The sequence below is a fragment of the Mesoplodon mirus genome, assembly GCF_964341445.2.
Source record: "Mesoplodon mirus genome assembly, chromosome: 4".
NCBI classification, from domain to species: Eukaryota; Metazoa; Chordata; class Mammalia; order Artiodactyla; family Ziphiidae; genus Mesoplodon; species Mesoplodon mirus.
The window spans coordinates 2,716,236-2,737,041 of record NC_138979.1 but is presented as its reverse complement, the minus strand read 5'-3'; the positions used below and the strand labels follow the sequence as shown (position 1 = coordinate 2,737,041).

Sequence of the window (20,806 nt, the reverse complement as noted above, 5' to 3'; positions counted from 1 at the left end):
TACCCAGCGAAATTTGAAGTCCTTCTGTGTCTTCCCCTTTTTTTCTCAACACTCAGAATACTTAGTGGTGGGCCTTCCCTGGCGGTCCAGTAGTTGGACTCCAGCTTCCACTGCCAGGGGCTCAGGTTCGATCCCTGGTCGGGGAACGAAGATCCCCGCGAGCTGAGCGGTGCAGCCAAAAAACAAAAAACAAAAAAAAACGTGGTGCTGGAAATATATGTAATTGTGTAATAATAAATATGTGCTGGTGTGAGAGGAAAAATCAGCACACTACTTGGCAAACCCATACACTACAGATACACCTATTTTTCCTGAAACTGAAGGACTGAAAAATATTTAATGTTTATACAAAAATCAAGAGATGGGGCTAAGTCATATTTCCATCTGGCCTAAAACAGAAAAGCCTTCAATGACCCATGCCTCCTCTGAACAACATTCGGAATTCTGTATCAGCATCTAAGATAGCAGTAACGGTTTGAAATCACAAGTCGGTAGCCTTTAAAAAGATGTTTCTGCAGGTACACACTACTATATTTAAAACAGACAATCAACAAGGATCTACTGTAGAGTCCAGGGAACTCTGCTCAATAGTCTGTAATAACCTAAACAGGAGAAGAATTTGAAAAAGGATACATGTATATGTATAACTGAATCACTTTGCTGTACACCGGGAACTAAAAAAACACTGTAAATCAACTTTCTCCAATATAAGATAAAAGTTAAAAAAAAAAAAAATGTCTGGCCTGCAGCAAGCACTGACCCTGGCTAGCTCCTATCGCACTTACTACCTGTTTTAGCGGGCAGCCCGGGGCCAAGGGCTTTCCTGCTGGAGGGCGGACCACTCACTGTACCTCTCTTGACTGCAGAAGGGAGCACTTTGGAATCTTTCCCCAGTAGTCATCATCAGGAACGAGTTTGTCATCCATTAGTCGGTAAATGCAGTTGGTTTCTATTATGGCCGTTTCATAGAGCTCATCTTCCTTTGGGTCTCCAGCAGCTTTGGGGTAAGAACAGGAAGAGGACATTATGTTTCCCACTGGAGGGGGGCTGGTTTGGAAGAAGGAAGCAGGCGAGGAGGAAAGGTAGGCAAGGCTCATTCTCTGAGATGCAGTCAACGCTTACACTGGTAACTGGTTTGGCCACCCAGAAGCTTCCAGAAGTCTTTGGCTGCATGAGTGTGTGTGTTAATTCCTTCTTCGATAGTTTGGATATAAGTAGCTCTACAACCAAGTTCCCTCTTGGTCTGAATTAAACTTGCGAGTTCTGAGGCCTAAAAAGAGAGAGGAACACAGTTACCTGGGCAGACAAGCCCACGGTCAGATGGAGGGGCAACACTGAAATCAGAGCAGAGAGACAGTGTGTCTGAAAGGAAAACCTTGTGACCACAGGGTCCGGGGGCACTGGTGGTTGGGGACTGTCTAAAAGTCAAGAAAATATAACGAAAGGACTGGGGGTATCCATTCTTTACAGCAACACCTGTCCATCTTCAAATTCAAAAGATCATTTGTGAAGCTTTTTAAAAATACCCATCCCACTACTCAGCCATATAAAAGAAGAAAATAATGCCACTTGCAGCAACATGGATGCAACTAGAGATGATCATACTAAGTGAAGTAAGTCAGAAAGGGAAAACGAATACCATATGATATCACTTATACATGGAATCTAAAATATGGCACAAATGAACCTCTCTACAAAACAGAAATTAACTCACAGACATAGAGCACAGACTTGTGGTTGCCAAAGGCGAGGGCGGGTGGGGGAGGGATGGAGTGGGAGTGTGGGATGAGCAGATGCAAACTAGTATCTATAGGATGGATCACCAACAAGGTCCTACTGTAGAGAACAGGGAACTATATTCACTCTCCTGTGATAAACCATCATGGAAAAGAATATGAAAAGAATATATATATATATATATATATATATACACACACACACACATATATGTAGAACTGAATCACCTTGCTGTACAGCAGATATTAACATTGTAAATCAACTCCAATTAGAAAGGAAGGAAGAAAGGAAAGGAAGGAAGGAAGGAAGGAAGGAAAAATACCCCAAAATAAAAATACCCACCCCCTGGTCTTTTCCCACTAAAGTCTCATTCAATAGACTCATTCAACAGATCCATAGCAGAACTTCCTAGACACCTAGGATAAACAACTTGGAAGTGATGGGCCAGTTCTTTTTCTCCACAGAAGGAAGGATGAACCAGAACTTTCAACCTGGAGGCACAGGTCAGATTCCTTTTAAAACATCCCCCTTAAGCACTTACCAGGAGCTCGTTTCAGAGACCTTCTGGACAATAAACGCGCCTGTCCCCTCTCGCTTGAATGCAACATTGGACGTTTGAGAAGCTTTCCAGGGATCTGGCCACTGGAAGAACATTCTCCCTGTGTCTACAGGGGATGCAAAACGAGACCACTTCCGTTCCTCAGATACCGACCTTCGCCTTCTCTATGACGTTGGCGAACTCTCCGACCCACAGGAAGCAGTGGTGTGGGGAGAGCAGGAGGAAGCAGTCCCCGCTGTTGAGGGAAGAAGCGCGAGGTTCCACCAGCCGCGTCTGCACGTGTCTTCTTCCTGGGCACGAGGCGGAGGGTCACCGTCTCCCCAGAGAGGAGCGCTGTCCTGCAGTCCCGGCAGGACCGCCCGGGAAGCACCCCGCGTCCGGAGCATCCCTGCCCCCGACTTCCCATCCCCAACAGCCTCATCTGCTCACGTGGGTTCCCATGACCCAGGGCACTTAGTCATAGCCTTGTCGATGACCTTCCCTGGTGGCAGGTGCCCAGAGGTCACCATGTTTCCCAGGACCATTAGCAGTGTCCCTTGACAGCATGTGAATGGATTAATTAAGGTTCCCTCCCCCAGGGACACCAGCAAACACCTCCTTTCCCCTCCCCCACTCTTCTCCTGGTCTCTCTCCACTCAGCCCACCTCCTACACTTAACAGCCTCTGCGGGCCGGGCAAGGCGAGGGCCTTCAGAGAGCCTTTTCATCCCTGGGAGTTCTTCTCTAAACCGAAAACTTGAGCGTGGAGAGGAATCAGCTCAGAGGGAAGCACTGCCTTGTGCGGCTTCCAACTCCTCCTAAATGGTTTCGACCTTTCCACAATCACACTGACGGTGCAGTCTCTGCGTCACAACGTAGGAACAGAGGCGGGTGGTTTGCACTCGTCAAGGGTCTTTTAAATACGCTAGAAAGGACAGTGGCCATGCAGACACACCCTGCAAAACCCCAGCGAAGCAGAGGACAGGTCATGCTTTTCTTGAGCATTAATTTACAGCAGTGCTGCCCGAGGCAGCGAAGTCTCTGGGGCAGAGCCAGAGCCACCCTGGTTGTGGGTTAGGGCTCCTTGCTACAGGGAGAGAGGGAGGGAAGGAAGAAAGGAAGAGAGAGGGAGAGGGAGGGAGGGAAGAGAGAGAGAAGGAAGGAAGGAAGGAAGACAGGGAGGGAGGAAGGAAAAGAGGCAGAGAAAGAAGGAGGGAGGGAAGAGAAAGAGAAAGGGAGGGAGGGGAGGGGGAGGGAGAGTGCTGGAGCCACTGAGACCCCCTGCCCTATGCTCCCTTGCCCCCTTCCTCAAGGACACCCCTCTCTCCGTCTCACTGGCGGGGAGGACAGATGGAGAGGACACTCTGATGGCTGAGGGGGGTCTGGTGACCGCAGGCCGTGTGTGGCCGGGGTCACGGGAAGGGGAGCAGCAGCAAACGCTGAGATCCTGGGATCAGACAGACCAGGGTTCAAAGCCAGCTCTGCTGCTCAGCAGCTGCTGGGGCCTCGGGCGCATCAGTAAGCGCTACCACACGGGCGTAATGTTTCCCACCTGGTGGGATTTTGTGAGGCTGATGTGAGACGAGGTGGCACCCAGTGGTCTCTCCAAAAGCATGCGTTCCCTTCTCCCTTCGGGCAAGTTGGGGGAAGTCAGGCCTCCCGAGGTTACCAGACTAAAATCCCTGGTCGTGTGTCATTCTCTGCCGCTCTGAATACCTTTAATCTGTAACAGCATCAGCTTTTTGTAGGGCACCGCGCTGTTGTTGGAATTCTGTTCCGTCAGGTTGACGCTCCGCAGGCTGACGTTGCTGAAGTTTTCTTTGCTGGCTAATCCCGCCAGGGTGACTTCTGAGAAGTTGGAGTTGGCGGACACTGGGAGGGTCAAAGGAGGAAACACAGTGCAGGGGGAGCAAGTCATTCAGGAGAAATGACAGTGTTTACACTCAGCAATCATGCATAAGTGACTCACTCCTGATGGGGAAAACACACTCCAGTCTGATTAACTATGCAGTGAAGCCTTGTGTTAGGAGTTAAACATAGGATTGAAAGTGTAAATGCTTGCTGAAAAGTGTCACCCTGGCCATGCAGAGAGACAAGAATTGAATGGCACTGTGGACCAGCCACATCAGTATAAAATCAGGAGCTGGACTCATGTGCTGCAATTCCACTAAAGCTGTTATAATTCCTAACAGTGTTAGATGTTGAAAACGCATTCCTAAGGGAGACTGTTAGACATCTTCCATCCAAAGTCTTTATATGCAGAAAAGCAGGCACCTCGTAAGGCATGGTTTAGTTCTCATCTTTCTCTGGAGGCTAAGTGAACAACTCCATGATCTCTTGAGATCGCTTGCTCTCAGATTTAAGATTGTAACAAAAGGCTGGATTTTCAGTGTGGACCAACAAATGTATGTGTGTCCCCAAAAAGTGGAGGTACAGTTAAAGTACATAAAACTTGTGCCAATAAACCTTTATTTCTCTAGCTCATTCTTTAAAAAACTATGCATATGCTCGAGAGAAACTCAGAAAATTATTTTGCTGGGATGAGGTTCTAATACTGAAGAAATATAACACTACCTGACAACTCGTATGGCGTAGAGAGTTTGTAACATCTTAATTAGTAAACCAGTTACTATGGAAAGACTCAACCACTGCATCCAAAGGCTATTTCTAAAAAAACACGTTAGTAAGTAGGTTTATGAGTGCTATAGGAAAATAAAAACTACAGCAAGAGTCTTCAGAAGAACAGGACTATGCACGCCAGTAGCTCCACTGGGAAAACCACTCTTTGAGAACTGGGGAGCCCCACATGACCGGGCAGATAAAAGCCGACGGCTTAGCCTGAAGTGGGATGAAAACCTCGGGCCTGCTCCCACGCTCCATTCACCGCCCCATCCCAACTCTCCCGACTCCCCGCAGCCCACATCCCAGCTCCAAGGAGCCCGAGGGTCCTGCCCAAAACAATGTGAAAAGCACCGGTTTCTGCATTAATTAATAATGTAAAAATCTCGGATTAGGCAAAACAGAAATTTGGGACACTTGCCCATGAGAGATCGAATCATTTGCTCTAGAATAAGATCAAGTGAAGAATCGCTGTGTTTGGAAATGGGTTGAATCGCAAAGCCCAGCAACCTCCCTTTCCTCCAACCTCTTGAAGAAAACAACAAAACAGGATGATTTGATGTAAGTGAATAGATGGGCCACACTGCAAGCCTTTCAGTTCCAAGCAGAGTTCCTGCGGGTGTGCACGTGTGTGTGCAGACTTGCTCCTTGCACGAGTGTCTCTGGGCACTGTCACTGGCCTGTGCAAGGCAGGAAAAGGAGAGGACAGTCACCTGCTCACCGGTCCCCGAGCGCACAGCTGGGGAGGGTCCTGATACTCACTCTTTTCTACTTTCATACGCTTTGATTCCACGAAGGCCACGTTCAGTCTCTGCTCCGTGTACCCCTGGAGGAGATCCTCCCTTGCTGCCAGCATCTTCAGGGGGTTTTTGGAAGCCTGAACGCGGCGCTTGGGCCTCACCGCACGCTTGTGCTCAGCCACAGAGGACGTCAACCTAAGAGGCAGAACAGAGCTGCTGTGGCCGGGGCTGCAGTGTCACCCACGCCTGGTGGCTCGCGTGGGTCTGAGCTGAAGCAGCGGGCGCCGCGAGTTTAGTTCTTGACTTCATTATAATCGTACAGTTTCTCCCCTCCCATCACCCCTCCACTGAGGATCTCGGAGGTGGGAGACTGAAGCCCATTTAGTTCCGGATGCCAGCCCACGCCTGGAGCCCCGCTCTCACCACGCCCCGTGGTCTCCGGCTGGAGGAGCGGCCAGTGCCTCTGGGCAGCCCATCCCCCTCCTGAACAGCCCTGAAGGGTGCGGTCCTTCCCTCTCATCGCGCCCACAACACGCTGATCGCTACTTCTCCTGCCGGAATAGGACCACTTCTCCTTCGGGCTCCAGCAAGCCCTCCGCGGACGGACAGCCAGCCACTGCTTCTTGATTTAACCCTCTCTCCACCAGACTCAGCTTTCTCTCCATGCAAGTTTTCCAGTTCCCTCCCCAAGTTCCCCATCACGAGCCTCCTCTCGACCCACTGCCCCCCTCTGGAAAATAAGCACTATTTTGAAAAATATATTGAAATAAGAGAGGCCCACAAAACCAACTGTGACCCCCCCCCCCACACACACACTCAGCTCTCTGGGGTAGAAGACCAGACACGGGGAGAGGGGTGGACCCAGTCACGTGGTTTCCCAGCAGACTCGGCTGCTTTTAATGTCTTAAGTGCATGGATCTCTGTACCTGGAGGTCCTCTTCCATACATAACATTGTCGCATGTGTGTGTGCGCGTGTGTAAACATACATATCAATGTTTAAATTTCATGTAACCATGTAAACAATGACATTTGGGTGAGGAGAAGATTGAGCAGTGGTTCACTACCAATGTATGCAAATACCCCAAATATTACTTAGAGGTGGGGAATGGCAAATTGTTCATTTTCTTAAGGTAGCAAACTGAACAAAACTGAACACATTGAAAAATGCAAAACAGGTATCAGGAGCAGCTTAAGGAAACATTTATGATAACCACGCAGACTTCCGGAAGAGACGGGCACTCTGAAAACTTTGTGGGCAACAGATAAACGTGGTGGACGGCTGTGGGGTTATTAGCTCACCCAGCACATTCTCCCTGCTTCTCGTAAGAGCTCCTTGGCTTTCCTTTGGGGGAACCATCTCCCTCCATGCCCTGTCCCCTACCCTGGCTCCCGAGGGGCTCCAAAGACCACCCACTGCTGGCCAATCGGCATCTTCCATCCCCTTGGCCACAATGATGGCTGTAGGGCTGGATGCAAACCCAAGAAAATCAAGCCTGGAACGTCTTCTGGGAAGGCTGGGCAGGTCAGCTGCCTGTGCTGGCGGTGGCCAACGAGATGGGATATAAATCCGGAGTGAGGGGTGACCATCTACCACGTGGTGACAGCCTGACTGAGAGGAAAGCCAGCCTAAAGGAACCAGGTGCGAGAGACCTCATTCTGAGCCCCTGGAACCTGAGTTCATGCCTGCGCTTTTCAAGGAGGGAACCTGTAAATCCCTCCAGGCCTCTCTTCTGCTGAAGCCAGTTGGACTTGCCTTTCTTTGTGGCAATCACAACCAAGGGAATCCTAACACCATGAACACTTTTCTTTGGTGGTTTAGTTACGTTCCTGCATGAAGAGGGACCCTGGGACATCACTGAGAAAACCCTCAGATCTATTGATCTTATCAATGATTGCAAATTAAGTAACACGTTTCATTGATTTTCTAGTTAGCTGTATTCATTAGAGCCCAGGTGATCCAAACAGTTTTCAAAGTTGAGTAAGAATTTGACATGTCAAATGAAGAAAGGCATAGAAATTTCTGCTAACCAGTGTTCATAAAGTCTGCAAAACAATATTCAAGTGACGTGAAAAACACAGTCACTTTATTTTTATGGACCAGGCATGTGGTGTGGATGCAAGGCTTTCTGCCAGAGGGGACGTCTGTCCTGGGTACGCAAGCTCTATCTAGCCCAGTGTCTGGTTCTAGAGAATAGTGATTTTGAGACGGGCTGGGACCTGGGACCTGAGACCCTTTGCTGCAGGGCTTGCACCTGGACACACGTCTCCTCAAGCAACAAAATACAAAAAACCATTAGGGACTAAAATTAACTGTGCCTGTGCAATTGGGCCAAATTATGGACAAAGGATACAAAAAGACCAAAAAACCCAACTGCCATTTCTGAAGAGCAGGGAGCAAAAACAGGGTGTCGGGAGCCAAAGCAGGGCACTGTGCATGCCCCCTGCACACACCACCACCAAAGGGGTGGGCAGACCTCCTAAGCCACGCCTCCAGCCCCTGGACCCGCCCCTGCCCTCTCCTCATATAAGGAAGCAGCTCACCCCCCTCGGGGAGCGAGCAAGGGAACCTGTTATTTGTTCTTTCTCCCCCCTGCTGTGGCAGGGGTCCCAATAAAGCCTTGCCTGAGTTTCCTGTCTGGCCTCTTATCAATTTCTATTGATTGGGGTAGGCCAAGAACCCTGGTTGGTGTCAGTCTGGCTGTAATGAAGTTCTATTGCAGAAGGAGGTAACAGTGAGAGAAGATTCTCGAGGACGTGCTGTGTGGAGACCAGTGAAGGAATCCGTTCTCCAGGGGTGACAGATGGGAAAGGGGATAACTCACTTGGGGGCATACGGATCGAAAATGACGTCAAAGTCCTCGTCCAGCTCCACAGGGCTTCTCGGCAGAGCGGAATCCATGCTGCGGTAGAACCTGGCAAAGGTTTCCTCATCGTCCGGCTTCATCACCTCCTTCACGGACTTCCCGGTGACGGTGAGGACCGTTTCCTGCATCCCACCAACTACGGACAAACAAGCAAACCAATGACCTGAGATTTGTGTACAAACGTGACTCCAACTCCGCTTCACTGAGTCTTAAACATGATTTTCTTCCCGCTAAGGTCCAGGGGTGGAGCAGACAGGACGGGGATGTCCAGGGTTCTGTAGATGCTTCCGGGGGATCAGCTGGCTTCTCAGGAGAGGACGTCCCGTCCGCACAGAGCTTGCACTGGGAGCGCTGGGAGCGCTGGAGGCTCAAGCTCACCGGGAGTTTCTGAACCTGCTGTTTGCGCTTTTGGAGGCAGCGCTAGCTCAGCCTCGTTCTAGCTCAGGGTTTGGTGAGAACTTGTCCTGCAAAGGGTCACGTAGTAAATAGTTTAGGCTTTGCATGGGAGTCTGTGTGACCCGTGTTGCCCCTTACATGACCCTGCTGCTATAGTACAAAAGCAACTCTTACCAATATGCTAAGGAATGGGCACGACTGGGTTCCAATAAAACTTTATTTACAAAAAGAGGAGGTGAGCTGGATTAGCTTGCCGACCCCTGGGCTAGATCACCATTACATACAGGTGATAAACTGACTCGTTTGCATTCTTTGCCTTGCCAGCTTTGTTATTACATTATACTTTTATATTTCTGGTTTCAGGTGGTTTTGTCTGTATTATTTTCAACCTATAGGGGTCACTGTCAATAGCAGGGAATCCAGGGCTTACTATTTGATAAATTGCAAGTACTGGACATTTTTTAAGAGATGAGCCTATTTCTGCATGTTATTCTTTTATTATCTATACTTCATGGACTTTTGTATTGAAATCTTTATTCACTAGAATTTCTTTTAGAAGTCATTTGTGATTATAATAGCAGCTGCTACCTTATTGGAAATTGACATATACAACTGAAAGTTCATCAGGCCCAAGCTCACGTTGATTTCGTGTAATAATCTGCTTTCAGGGTTTAAGGCAAAATTACCGAGTCTACAATCCTGATTGGATGACATCCCAAGGGTTTATTTACTTCTTTTTCATAAATTTATTGATTGATTGATTTTATTTTTGGCTGCGTTGGGTCTTCGTTGCTGCTCGCGGGCTTTCTCTAGCTGCAGAGAGCGGGGGCTACTCTTCGTTGCTGTGCGCGGGCTTCTTATTGCGGTGGCTCTAGGCGCACAGGCTTCAGTAGTTGTGGCGCACGGGCTTAGTTGCTCCGCAGCATGTGGGATCTTCCCGGACCAGGGCTCGAACCCATGTCCCCTGCATCGGCAGGCAGATTCTTAACCACTGCGCCACCAGGGAAGCCCATCCCAAGGGTTTAGATCCAGGAACAAATGTGTTATTGGGGGCTCCCTACTGAGTTCATTATTTACCAAGTGAATCAGAGTTTGGTAATCTCATCAATGTTGACCAATCACTTCATTTCTTAAAACATAACAAAGATAATGCTTACAGTACGAACTGGTGAAGTCATAATAGAAGACAATTTAGCTGAGGAGAAAAATCAATCCCAGTTGGGATTTAGAGATGCTGGGAGCAGGTCAGGTGTTTCTAGGCTTCCCGAGCTACCCACTGAAACCTGCGTCACACTGGCTACAAGCACACGAACCCAAGCTTCCCTCTGGCTTGTACCTTTGTTATTCAGCCTTCTTAGAAAGGTTTCCAGCCTGTCCAACTTGAGGTCTGATTCTAACTGCATGTCTGGTCTGGCTTCGATATCTGGGCAAGTAGAAAACACAGGTGAGAGAAGCACGGAGGGCTCTTCTGATCACAGACCTCTTGGCACATTGGGTGCCTGGTGACTCACCTTCCAGGGGTCTGGAAACTGGCGTGGTGCCCCTCGTTTTACTGCAGATAGGGGACGCTACTGGGGTGATGGCAGTGGGGGACGCCAGACCTGCAGAGCAGACAAAGGAGCTATTGAGCATCTCAGGAAACTTCCGGAAGTTCCCAGGACCCTGAGGGATGGCCCTGAGTCCCAACGGAGATCTAACAATTTACAGAATTTACACACACGCATGGGACACACACATGTGCCTGGGACCGTGCCCACACGTGTAGGACACCTGCCAATGGAGACAGGGTTTTATTGTTTCTAAGGCCTGCGGCGGCTGTCAGGCTGCCATTCCATACTGAACCACCAAGACACGAAGGCAATCAGAATGTCCTCGAACAGATGAAACGGTGACGTCTGGAGGCTTTGGGGGCAGTGGAGGTAGCTGAAGAGAAAGTATACAGTCGTCCTTTGGTATATCCACAAGGGATTGGTTCCAGGACCCCCTGTGGGTACCAAAATCCACAGATGCTCAAGTCCCTTATACAAAATGGCACATTTGCATACAACCTACGTACATCCTCCCGGAGACTCTAGATCATCTCTGGATGCCCCATTATACCTAAGACAATGTAAATGCTATGTAAAGAGCTGCGGTGGCAAATTCCAGTTTTGCTTTTGGGAATTCTCTGGAATTAAAATTTTTTTTGATCACAGTTGGTTGAATTCGTGGCTGCGGAACGCGAGGATGCGGAGGGCCGGTTGTTTCTGCACCATCTCTGCAGAGGACGGGGAGACCGGGCTTGTCACGCTGGCCGGGAAGTGCCCCGGAGTGTCCCTCCCAGCTGAGGGGACATGGGGACAGTCTGGCCTTTGGGGACGTCACTCAGAGTGTGGTCCTATTAGGCAATAATGCAGAGGGTGCTAAGCTTTGTACGAAAGACACAAGAGGAACCATTTGTACTGATCTGCGACTGTTGGAGGATCGTACCCATGTCAGGTGTGGCTGGGACACCGGCCCCTTGTGCTGTCACGGCGCGCCCTGCTGCCTGTTCAGGCTGCAGCGCTGAGCTCCCAGAGGTGGACCAGCTCCTTCCTGGAGAGATTTAGGGTTCGTCCATAGTGGGGGAGGGCACACAGATTTAAATTTCACGATGTTAAAACAAAACAAAGCATTCCCCACACCTCTTTTCAGTGAATTCTGCAGGCAGTAACCAGTCACCTACTCTCTTCAGGAACATTTCACATCTCTCTTATTCAAAGGTGCACTTACTTCCAGGAGAATTCTAGAATACCACAGAAATCTGTGGCGTACTCCCTGTTATGTAGCATCTAGGAATAAGAAAAAGGGAGACAGTCCTAGCGAGCCTGGGGAGAAGAGAGTGTTCTGGGGTGAGAGAATGAAAATCAGGGTACGGCATGCCTCTTGGCAACTCGCAGGTACACAGTAACCCGAAGAGATGGGAAATCTTGGTGGCTGCAGCGTGAGGACTCCTTCATTCTTTGGCGAATGTAAGACATTGGACGCCCTATCTGCAAATCCGAAAGAGCGGTGACTGAGTGAAACACATCACTGTGTAGGTGGTGGTAACAAATATTAGAAAAACAGGGTGCAGTTTTTCCATTAGATTGAAAGTACAAGAAAATTATTTCCTGAGCAAAGTCATATCGCACCTGTTACATAAAGATCCCTGATTTATTCAGAAACACGTGAAAGTGAACTAACTCATCCACTAAGGGAGAGGAACATCTCTGACTTTACTCTCCAAACCTGCCTAAGAGCAAAGCTACTTCCTCTGACATTCCTGTGGACAAGGGCAGTGGTATCTGGTAGTAAGGGCCCGACTTCAAATAAATTACCATCTTCTCAGATGGAAGAGGAAAGAGGAAACCAAAGTGAAAAGTCATCAGGAGAAAAGCCTGGGCTAGACGCGGGCAGGTCTGAGCTCCGGTTCAAGTTCTCAGCTCGAGTTCTTCTTAACCAGTGTGGGCCTTAATCTGCTTTTGTTAACACAGGGATGGGGGTCACCTAAAGTATACGGAACGTATTCAAATGCCACCTCATTCTGAGAGCAAATTATCTTCTGTTATCCTTGACAATTCCAAGAAAAGTTAAGAATAAATTTGTTACAAAGGATTTTTCCACCAAGATTTGGGTTCATCTCAGTTCAGGGCTTTTCCCTCCCTCCTTCCCTTCCTTTCCCCCTCCCTCCCTGCCTCCCTCCTTTCCTTCTGCAAATATTTATCACGAGCCTACAATGAGCTAGGCCCTGTCTTTGAGTGAGGACCCTGAAAGGTTCTGAGGAAAGTGAACTGCAAACCTAGAAAGCAGACACCAATGTAAGTTAACTCTACCTGAATGTGAAAACCTTTATCACTAAGTTAAGAAATCTGCTTAAACCACAGCTTAGAAAATGAAGGTACGTGCATGTAGGTGAACAAGGACCCTAGATTTTAACGGTTTCCTACAGGATGTGGAGCCCCTCAGCTCTCTGGTGACTTCTAACCACGTGATTCATCACTTTCATAAACCTTTGGATTCCCTGCTGCAAATGAGTTCCAAGAGCACAGCTGCAGGGAAACTGCCCATCTGTAGGGAAATCTCACTTCCCTGTGGAAATGGATCCATCCTTTGGACAGCTATTAAAACATCGCTGGAAATGGGGCTTCCGAAGCCAGGGAACTCTGGTTTGATGGAAAGAGACCCGGGAATTACCCTAAAAGGGCGAAGACACAAACTCCTCCTCCATTGAGAAAGGCTCATTTGGGTGAACTGACTGCCAGATGGCAAGAAAATGGAAATAATTTCAAAGCAAGGACAGGAAAGGACTAAGATCTGTTAGCAGATTTGCAAAATCGCTTTTGAAACCTGGGCTCCATCTGCAAATGGCTGTTTTGAAATGTGACTAATTGCATTATGTGTCTGATGTCAAAGATGACGGTGTCGTAGGAAAAGGCTTTCGGTAGGACTATCTCACAAAACCTACCCAGAAAACGTGTGCACAATTTCAGTGAGAGTGAAAGCCAGAGCAGACTGCGGCCCCATTGTTTACACTGAGCCCTCCCCGGCCACGCCCCCTCCGTGGGCGGGGCGACGGAGCGCGCACACGCATCCTGACCTCGCTTCACCATCCTGCCGGCCACGGTAAACTGGGTGGAGTCGTTGGCTGCCCCTCGGCCCCTGGTCTTCCAGGCGTCCTCTCTCACGGTGATGAGATGCTTCCTCTCTTCAATCGTCATCTGGCTCTCTCGACTTTCTGTGACCCGCTGTTTACGGAGTGTACCCAGAAGAAAACAGGAGAGCAAATCACAGAGACAGAAGCGTTAGCGCGCAGCCCCCCGTGAGCTGAAAAGCAGGCAGAGAGCAGCCGAGCATCGTCCCCACACGTCCACAGCTGCTCTCGCTGAAACAGGCTCGGCTTCCCTATTTCCACCTTGGGTTAGAGATCACCACCACCAACGCGGGAACTGTAGGTTAGAACTTAGTTTTTCACTTATTTGTTTGCAACACTGGAATATCAAAATGATACTCTGTAAAAAGAAACAAAAATAGACTGTCTTCCTGCCATGAATTTTACGGGGTTTTAAAGTTGCTCTGTTTTACTTATCTAGTTAAACTCAGTTGACTAGGACTCTTTATCCATTACACTCACAAAGCGCACGGTGTGTCTAGAAAATCTTACCCTCTTAAGTTCACGAGGAACATGGTCAATCATAAAGGAAGGAAAGCTGATTAGGGAAGGATGTGCGATCAGAAGGCTTTCTGGAACTCGCGTGCTTTTTCCTAGAGCAACTATGTTACATGGGCAGTTAGGCAACCAGGTCAAGCCCATAAAAGCGACTTTTAAGTCACAGAGTATCTGACATCGGGGCTGAGTTGTGCTATAGAGATAACCTACGTACATAATAACAGTTCTACCTAAAAAAGGCATTCAAATGCTTCTAATTGGGGTTCTGGAGATAGGTGCCTCTTCAATTTCTAAGCCATTGGTGACACTCATTTGGCCTAAAAGGCAGAAGTTGGAGGTGGGGGGTGACTTGAGGGAGACCAGGAAAGGAGGGGGATGGGCAGGAAGGAGGCCGAGGACGGGGCTCAAGGCACCGAGGACCAGTGCAGAGGAAGGGGCGCGGCCGGGAGAGTGGATGACCATGACCGCAGCAGGCTGACACCGGGGTGGGACGTGCTGGAATGCTGGCCAGAGAAAAGTCTCCTTTCTCTCCTCCTTCACCTGTCCCTCCTTTCACTACAAAATCCCCCTGGGTATGGGGGTGGGGCGCACAGGGGGAGAAGCAGTGGAGAGGGCAGGAGCCCTGGAAGCTAGTGCCGAGGAAAGAAAAGCATCGTCCCCAGAACAGAAAGAGCTTCTATCTCCAGGCCCTTCCTACTCATGAGTGGTGAGATGACCCTAATTCCAAGTAATTCTCTGAATCACAGGCCCTTATAAACTATGCGGTGGACTTGCTAGTAAAACCTCATCAAAATTCAAAAAAGAGGATAAGTTTTCTTGGAAAATGAAGTTTCAGGAGTGAATTTTAATCCATAGGACACTAGCCTTAAAATATTTTAAAAAACATATAAAGTGCCAAGAAAGTTTTCTTCTCTGAAGATCCAGACATCACCAGTGCTATGGTGAACTCAGCAAAATCTCCAGAGTCCTGGCGCACGGGAAGTGTGGTTAATGGCTCAGAAAAATGGTATCCCCAGGTCAACAATTCCACTTCCCAAGGCACTTGGATTCTCCTGCAGCTCCAGGGAGAACGTGATGGACGTAAGCCCTGGGATGATACAGGTGTCCCCGGATTCAAGGTGTCCGGTGGTTTGCCAGATCTACGTTAAGGAGCACGCTTTTCACCCACCTCTAAACGATGTTGTTAAACATAAACGTTTTTTCTTCTCTAGAAGTTTCACCTTAACTTTGCCACTTAGTAGGGTTGGTCTAGAGGCCCCTGATTCCCCTTATCTGACTTTAAATGGTTCTATAATGCAGTAAGATATATATAATGTGTATATATTTATCTTATATATATGTATATATGTCATATGCATGTGTTATATGTATAAATATACAGTTTATTTATTCCCTTTAGAAATTAACAGAATGTATCACAAGTTGCTATTAAATTTTAGAACTCAAAATATGAAAACAGGCAAGATAGACATCTTCGTCCATGTACTTTTTTTTTTTTTTTTTAGCTTAAAACTTCATGATTGGGCCTCCCTGGTGGCGCAGTGGTTGAGAGTCCGCCTGCCGATGCAGGGGATACGGGTTCGTGCCCCGGTCTGGGAGGATCCCACATGCCGCGGAGCGGCTGGGCCCGTGAGCCATGGCCGCTGAGCCTGCGCATCCGGAGCCTGTGCTCCGCAACGGGAGAGGCCACAACAGTGAGAGGCCCGCGTACGGAAAAAAAAACTTCATGATTGTCTTGTCTTGCTTTTCCCTTCGAAGGTTTTCTTTCCTTATTTAGAGAAGGAGATAATACATAGTATAGTAAGCACTGTGTCATTGTTCAGGTTTTCCTAGGTTTAGCTGATGATATTTAGGATTGACTGGGAGAGTAAGGGAGTTGGGGCATAATATGAATAGAAGCCCTACCCAATCTATCTTTTACTGTTTCAAATATAGATCTCATGAACGTGATGCAGAAAGATGAGGAGGGGGAGGGAGGGAATGAGAGAGAGAGAAGGAGAAAAGAAGAAGGAGAGGAAGGAGAGGAAGGAGAAGGGGAAGGGGAGGGGGAGGGGAGGAGAAGGTAGTGAAACAGTTGGGAAGAAAGGAGCGTCTTAGGGATGGACAGAGACTCAGTAGGACACAGCTAGAAAGTGTGCAAAGGGTTAAGCTGCAAGAATGTTTTCAGGTTACCATACTGCTACTGATGGGTTTGCCTCTGTACACCTGAGAAATCAGTGCAAATCTCACTAAGTGTTTCTGACACAGGAGGCGATACACGAGAGAGAACTAACGTGTGACTAGGATTAGTGCAGATCTAAGGGTAAAATTCTTCTACAAGTGGAGAGCTTCATAGATAGAAAATACTGTGATCTGACTTTTAAGTGTTTATCTTATTCACCTCTAGTGAAACTACATCACAGGAAGAAATCACAGAATCATGTGTTAAGAGGAATAAGGTACAGTGACAAACCATCACTTCTCAGTTTTCAAAAATGCTATCAGCATTTCGGATCCTGTGCACTGTTAAGGAAATTTAGCTCTGCATCTCTTTAAGTGATTTCCATCCATCATCAGTGCCCAGAGCCTCACGTGGCCTGAACAAAACATGCAAAAAGATCTCAACTAGGTTTGGACCTCAAAGTGACTATAATCTGACCTTGTCACCCTTTCCCAGCAACTAAGATGAAAGGAAGGGAACAAGGAAAATCTTATTCTGATACAGCCCTGAGGCATGTGAGGAAGAAGAAAACGTGGGTTGAAGCCTGACAAGAGACAAACAGTCCATTTAGACAGAGCTTGTATACTATTTCAATGCTCTGTTTCCCTCTCTGAGCCCCTGCATTGTTGAATATTTATACCAGGACTGCTGGAGGAAAGGATCTCCAGGAACACTGAGGAGCTAGTGCCCCATCACTGGGATGTAAAACATTCATCTGGGAAAATTGTCCAGAAGTAAAAATACAGGATTTTTTTTTTTTTTTTTTTGTGGTACACGGGCCTCTCACTGTTGTGGCCTCTCCCACTGTGGAGCATAGGCTCCGGACACGCAGGCTCAGCGGCTATGGCTCACGGGCCTAGCCGCTCCGCGGCATGTGGGATCTTCCCGGACTGGGGCGCGAACCCATGTCCCCTGCATCGGCAGGCGGACTCTCAACCACTGCGCCACCAGGGAAGCCCAATACAGGATTTTTAGGTCATTTTAATTTTGAAGTGATAAGACAGAGATTGCTTCTGGTAAATGTTATTTTTTTTTAAACTTAAAAATATATGGAGAGATAGTCCATGTTCATGGATGGGGAGATGCCATCCTGTCAAGATGTCAGTTCTTTCCAACTTGATTTATAGATTTGGTGTGATTCTAATCAAAATCCCAGCAAGTTATTTTGTGGATATCGATGAACAGACAAGTGTATATGGAGGAGCAAAAGACCCAGATTAGCCAACACGATATTGAAGGGGAAGAAAAAAGCCAGAAGACTGACACTCCCCAACTTCAAGACTTACTGTAAAGCTACTGCAAAAGTACCACTACTACCAAGACAGTGTGGTACTAGTGAAAAAACACACAAATAGATCAATAGAACAGAGTAGAGAGCCCAGAAATATACCCACACAAATATGCTCAACTAATCTTTGAAAGGAGCAAAGGTAATACACTGGAGAAAAGACAGCCTTTTCATAGTCTTTTCAACAAATGACTGGACATCCACATGCAAAAAAAAAGAATTTAGACACAGGTTTTGTACCCTTCACAAAAATTAACTCAAAATGGTTCATAGACCTAAATGTAAAATGCAAAACTATAAAATTTGTAGATCACATAGAAAAAAATCTAGATGACCTTGGGTTCACTGATGACTTTTTAGATACAACACTAAATGCATGATCCATGAAAGAAATAGCTAACAAGCTGGACTTCATTGAAATTAAAAATTTTTGCTCTGTGAAAGACACTGTCAAGGGAATGAGAAGACAAGCCACACACTGGGAAAAAATATTTGCAAAAGACATATCTGATAAAGAACTGCTATCCAAAATATACAAAGAACTCTCAAAACTCAACAAGAAGAAAACAACCAATTTAAAAATGGGCAAATGATCTGAACAGACACTTCACCAAAGAAGACGTACAGATGAAAAGATGTTCAATATCCTATGTCATCAGGAAAATGCTAATTAAAACAACAAGATACTTCTACACACTTACTAGAATGGCCAAAATCCAAACCACTGACACCACCAAATGCTGGCGAGGATGTGGAGCAACAGGAACTCTCATCCATTGCTGGTGGGAATGCAAAATGGTCCAGCCACTTTGGAAGACAGTTTAGCAGTTTCTTACAAAACTAAACATACTCTTACCATAAGATCCAGCAATCATACTCTTTGATATCCAAATGAGTTGAAAACTTATGTCCACACAAAAACCTGCAATGGATGTTTATAGCAGTTTAATTCACAATTGCCAAAACTTGGAAGCAACCAAGATGACCTTCAGTAAGCAAATGGATAAATAAACTGGTCCATCCAGACAAGGACGATTATTTAGTGGTAAAAAGAAGTGAGTTATCAAGCCATGAAAATACATGGGGGAACCTTAAATGCATATTACTAAGGGAAAGAAGCCAATCTGAAGAGGCCATATGCTGTACGATTCTAACAATATGACATTCTGGAAAAGACCAGAAGTATGGAGACAGTAAAAGCATCAGTGGTTGCCAAGGGAAGGAGGCGGGGGGAAGAGGTAGGGATGAAAAGGCAGAGCACAGAGGGTTTTTGTTTTGTTTGGGTTTTTTGTTTTTTGTTTTGGCCGCGCTCCACGGCACATGGGATCTTAGTTCCTCAACCAAGGATCGAACCTGCACCCCCTGCAGTGGAAGCGTGGAGACTCAACCACTGGACCGCCAGGGAAGTCCCACAGAGGGTTTTTAGGGCAGTGAAACTACTCTGTATGATGTTACAATGATGGATACACGTCATTATACATGTGTCAAAATCCAGAGAATGTACGACACCAAGAGTGAACCCAAATACAAATGATGGGCACTGAGGGAGAACAACTTGTCAACTGTAATGAACATGCCACCCGGTGGGCTATGCTGATAATGGGGGAGGCTGTGTGTGTGTGTTTTGAGGGGGGGGGGGTTAGGGGAAGTCTCTGCACTTTCTGCTCAATTTTGCTGTGACCCTAAAACTGCTCTAAAAAGTAAAGTCTATAAAAAATGTATACTGTATATATATATATACACACAAGACATGTGTATTATATAATATACATAATTTATATTTAAAGACTTCAGTAATATATCTTTTCTTTTAAAGTTTAACATTGACTTATTTAGAAGAAAACAGGCATTTCCCCCCCTTAGTGATGGAACAGCAGGTTCGCTCCAGATTTCAGCCTCTTTTTTGGGGTGGACACCAGCTGGCAATGCAGGGCCGGGCTCCCACAGACCCACATTCCTAACTTCAGAGGAAAGGCACTGAGGAGAGTGAGGGAAAGGCCGCCTGCGGGAGAAGAAACGGGGAGTTTCCACTTGTGAAGATGCCAGATGAAGCCGGGAGGACCCACCAGACCCTTCCTCTGGCTGAAACCCTGTGCCTCTCCCTCAAAGACCTTTTGTCACCACTAGTCCTAAAGGAACAGAACAGTCATGAGATTTCTAGTTGTAGGCCACCTGAGAGGCGTGGTCCCAGGGTTGATGAGGAGACAGAAACCCTAAGGGGGAATGACCAGCCAGGTCCCACAGATGGAAGGCAACTAGCACCTGGGGCTCGTGGCAAAGGGGATGCAGCTACTGTTTCTAGCTACTTTGACCCCAGGGACATTCCAAGGGGAATAACAAACAATCACTGGTATTTTTAGCTTTAAACATCATCACGTATTACGTACCAACGCATCATATCAGCCCAGGCTAGGTCTCCCTTCTGTGGCGGGGTTCGGACGGGGTGCAGTGGAGGTGGGGAGTGGGGAAGGAGGGCTGTGGTTACCATGCCAACAGCACCATGGCAGCTAGCTCCCATCAGGACCGCCTCTTCCATCCTGCCTCTTCCACGCCCCAAAGCGCCTGGGCCACCTCCTCCTACTTTATCAAGACAGCCCCGGGGTCCTGCCTGGGCTCCTGACTCAATTTAGGATATAAACCTTGGAGATTAAAATGGGGGACTTTCCTCTTCAACCAGTCACGTGACTATGAGATGAATTAATACCATAGGTCTCCCTAGGGGTCTGAGCGAAAGCTGAGATGTGGGTGACTGACCCTAAATATATGAAGTAGCGATTACATCTGCGCGCGCGCGCGCACACACACACACAGAAATGCAGCAAAGGAGTTACTTCCCCAAATGAAACAAGTTTCTCCCTGCTGCTCAGAAATTGCAATGAGGCTTAATACGTGTAGGCAATTCCTCACCTGATTAATAGATACAAAAGACAGGTATTTATGGGCAGCAGGAATAGCAGGAGAATAAGTAGAAGCATATACAGGTTCCTATAGAGCAAAGCAAGAGGATTAGAGGTGAAAAGAGAAGATTTATCACAGCGGGGTGGGGAAGGGGGAGGGACAAAAACAAGGATTTCTCTCACAGAAAGTTAATTTACTCATTGCAATTTCAATTCTCTTCCCCAAAGAGTCCATCCTACTTGTTTCTTTTTTTAGAATGCTAACAGAAATCCCCACACAAGCACAGTAAGTATACCCAAGTCAGCTCTGTGCAGTAATTGAGTTACTGGCAAGATTACTGCAATTTACAGAAGATATTC

At 47.4% G+C, this 20,806-nt stretch overlaps 1 protein-coding gene across 9 annotated transcripts in view; it reads right to left on the bottom strand.

Annotated features, from left to right (window-relative positions):
* SVIL (supervillin) overlaps nt 1-20,806 on the bottom strand; it is a 240,088-nt gene that overhangs the window by 24,700 nt on the left and 194,582 nt on the right. For all 9 annotated transcript variants that reach the window (XM_082618197.1, XM_082618199.1, XM_082618201.1 and 6 more), the window contains 9 exons: nt 13,492-13,639; nt 10,406-10,495; nt 10,231-10,317; nt 8,457-8,634; nt 5,656-5,828; nt 3,991-4,146; nt 2,450-2,586; nt 1,123-1,270; nt 852-997 (listed from right to left, as the gene is read on the bottom strand). In XM_082618197.1, the coding sequence (XP_082474323.1) occupies nt 852-997; nt 1,123-1,270; nt 2,450-2,586; nt 3,991-4,146; nt 5,656-5,828; nt 8,457-8,634; nt 10,231-10,317; nt 10,406-10,495; nt 13,492-13,639 (1,263 nt within the window). The remainder of the gene's footprint in view (nt 1-851; nt 998-1,122; nt 1,271-2,449; nt 2,587-3,990; nt 4,147-5,655; nt 5,829-8,456; nt 8,635-10,230; nt 10,318-10,405; nt 10,496-13,491; nt 13,640-20,806) is intronic.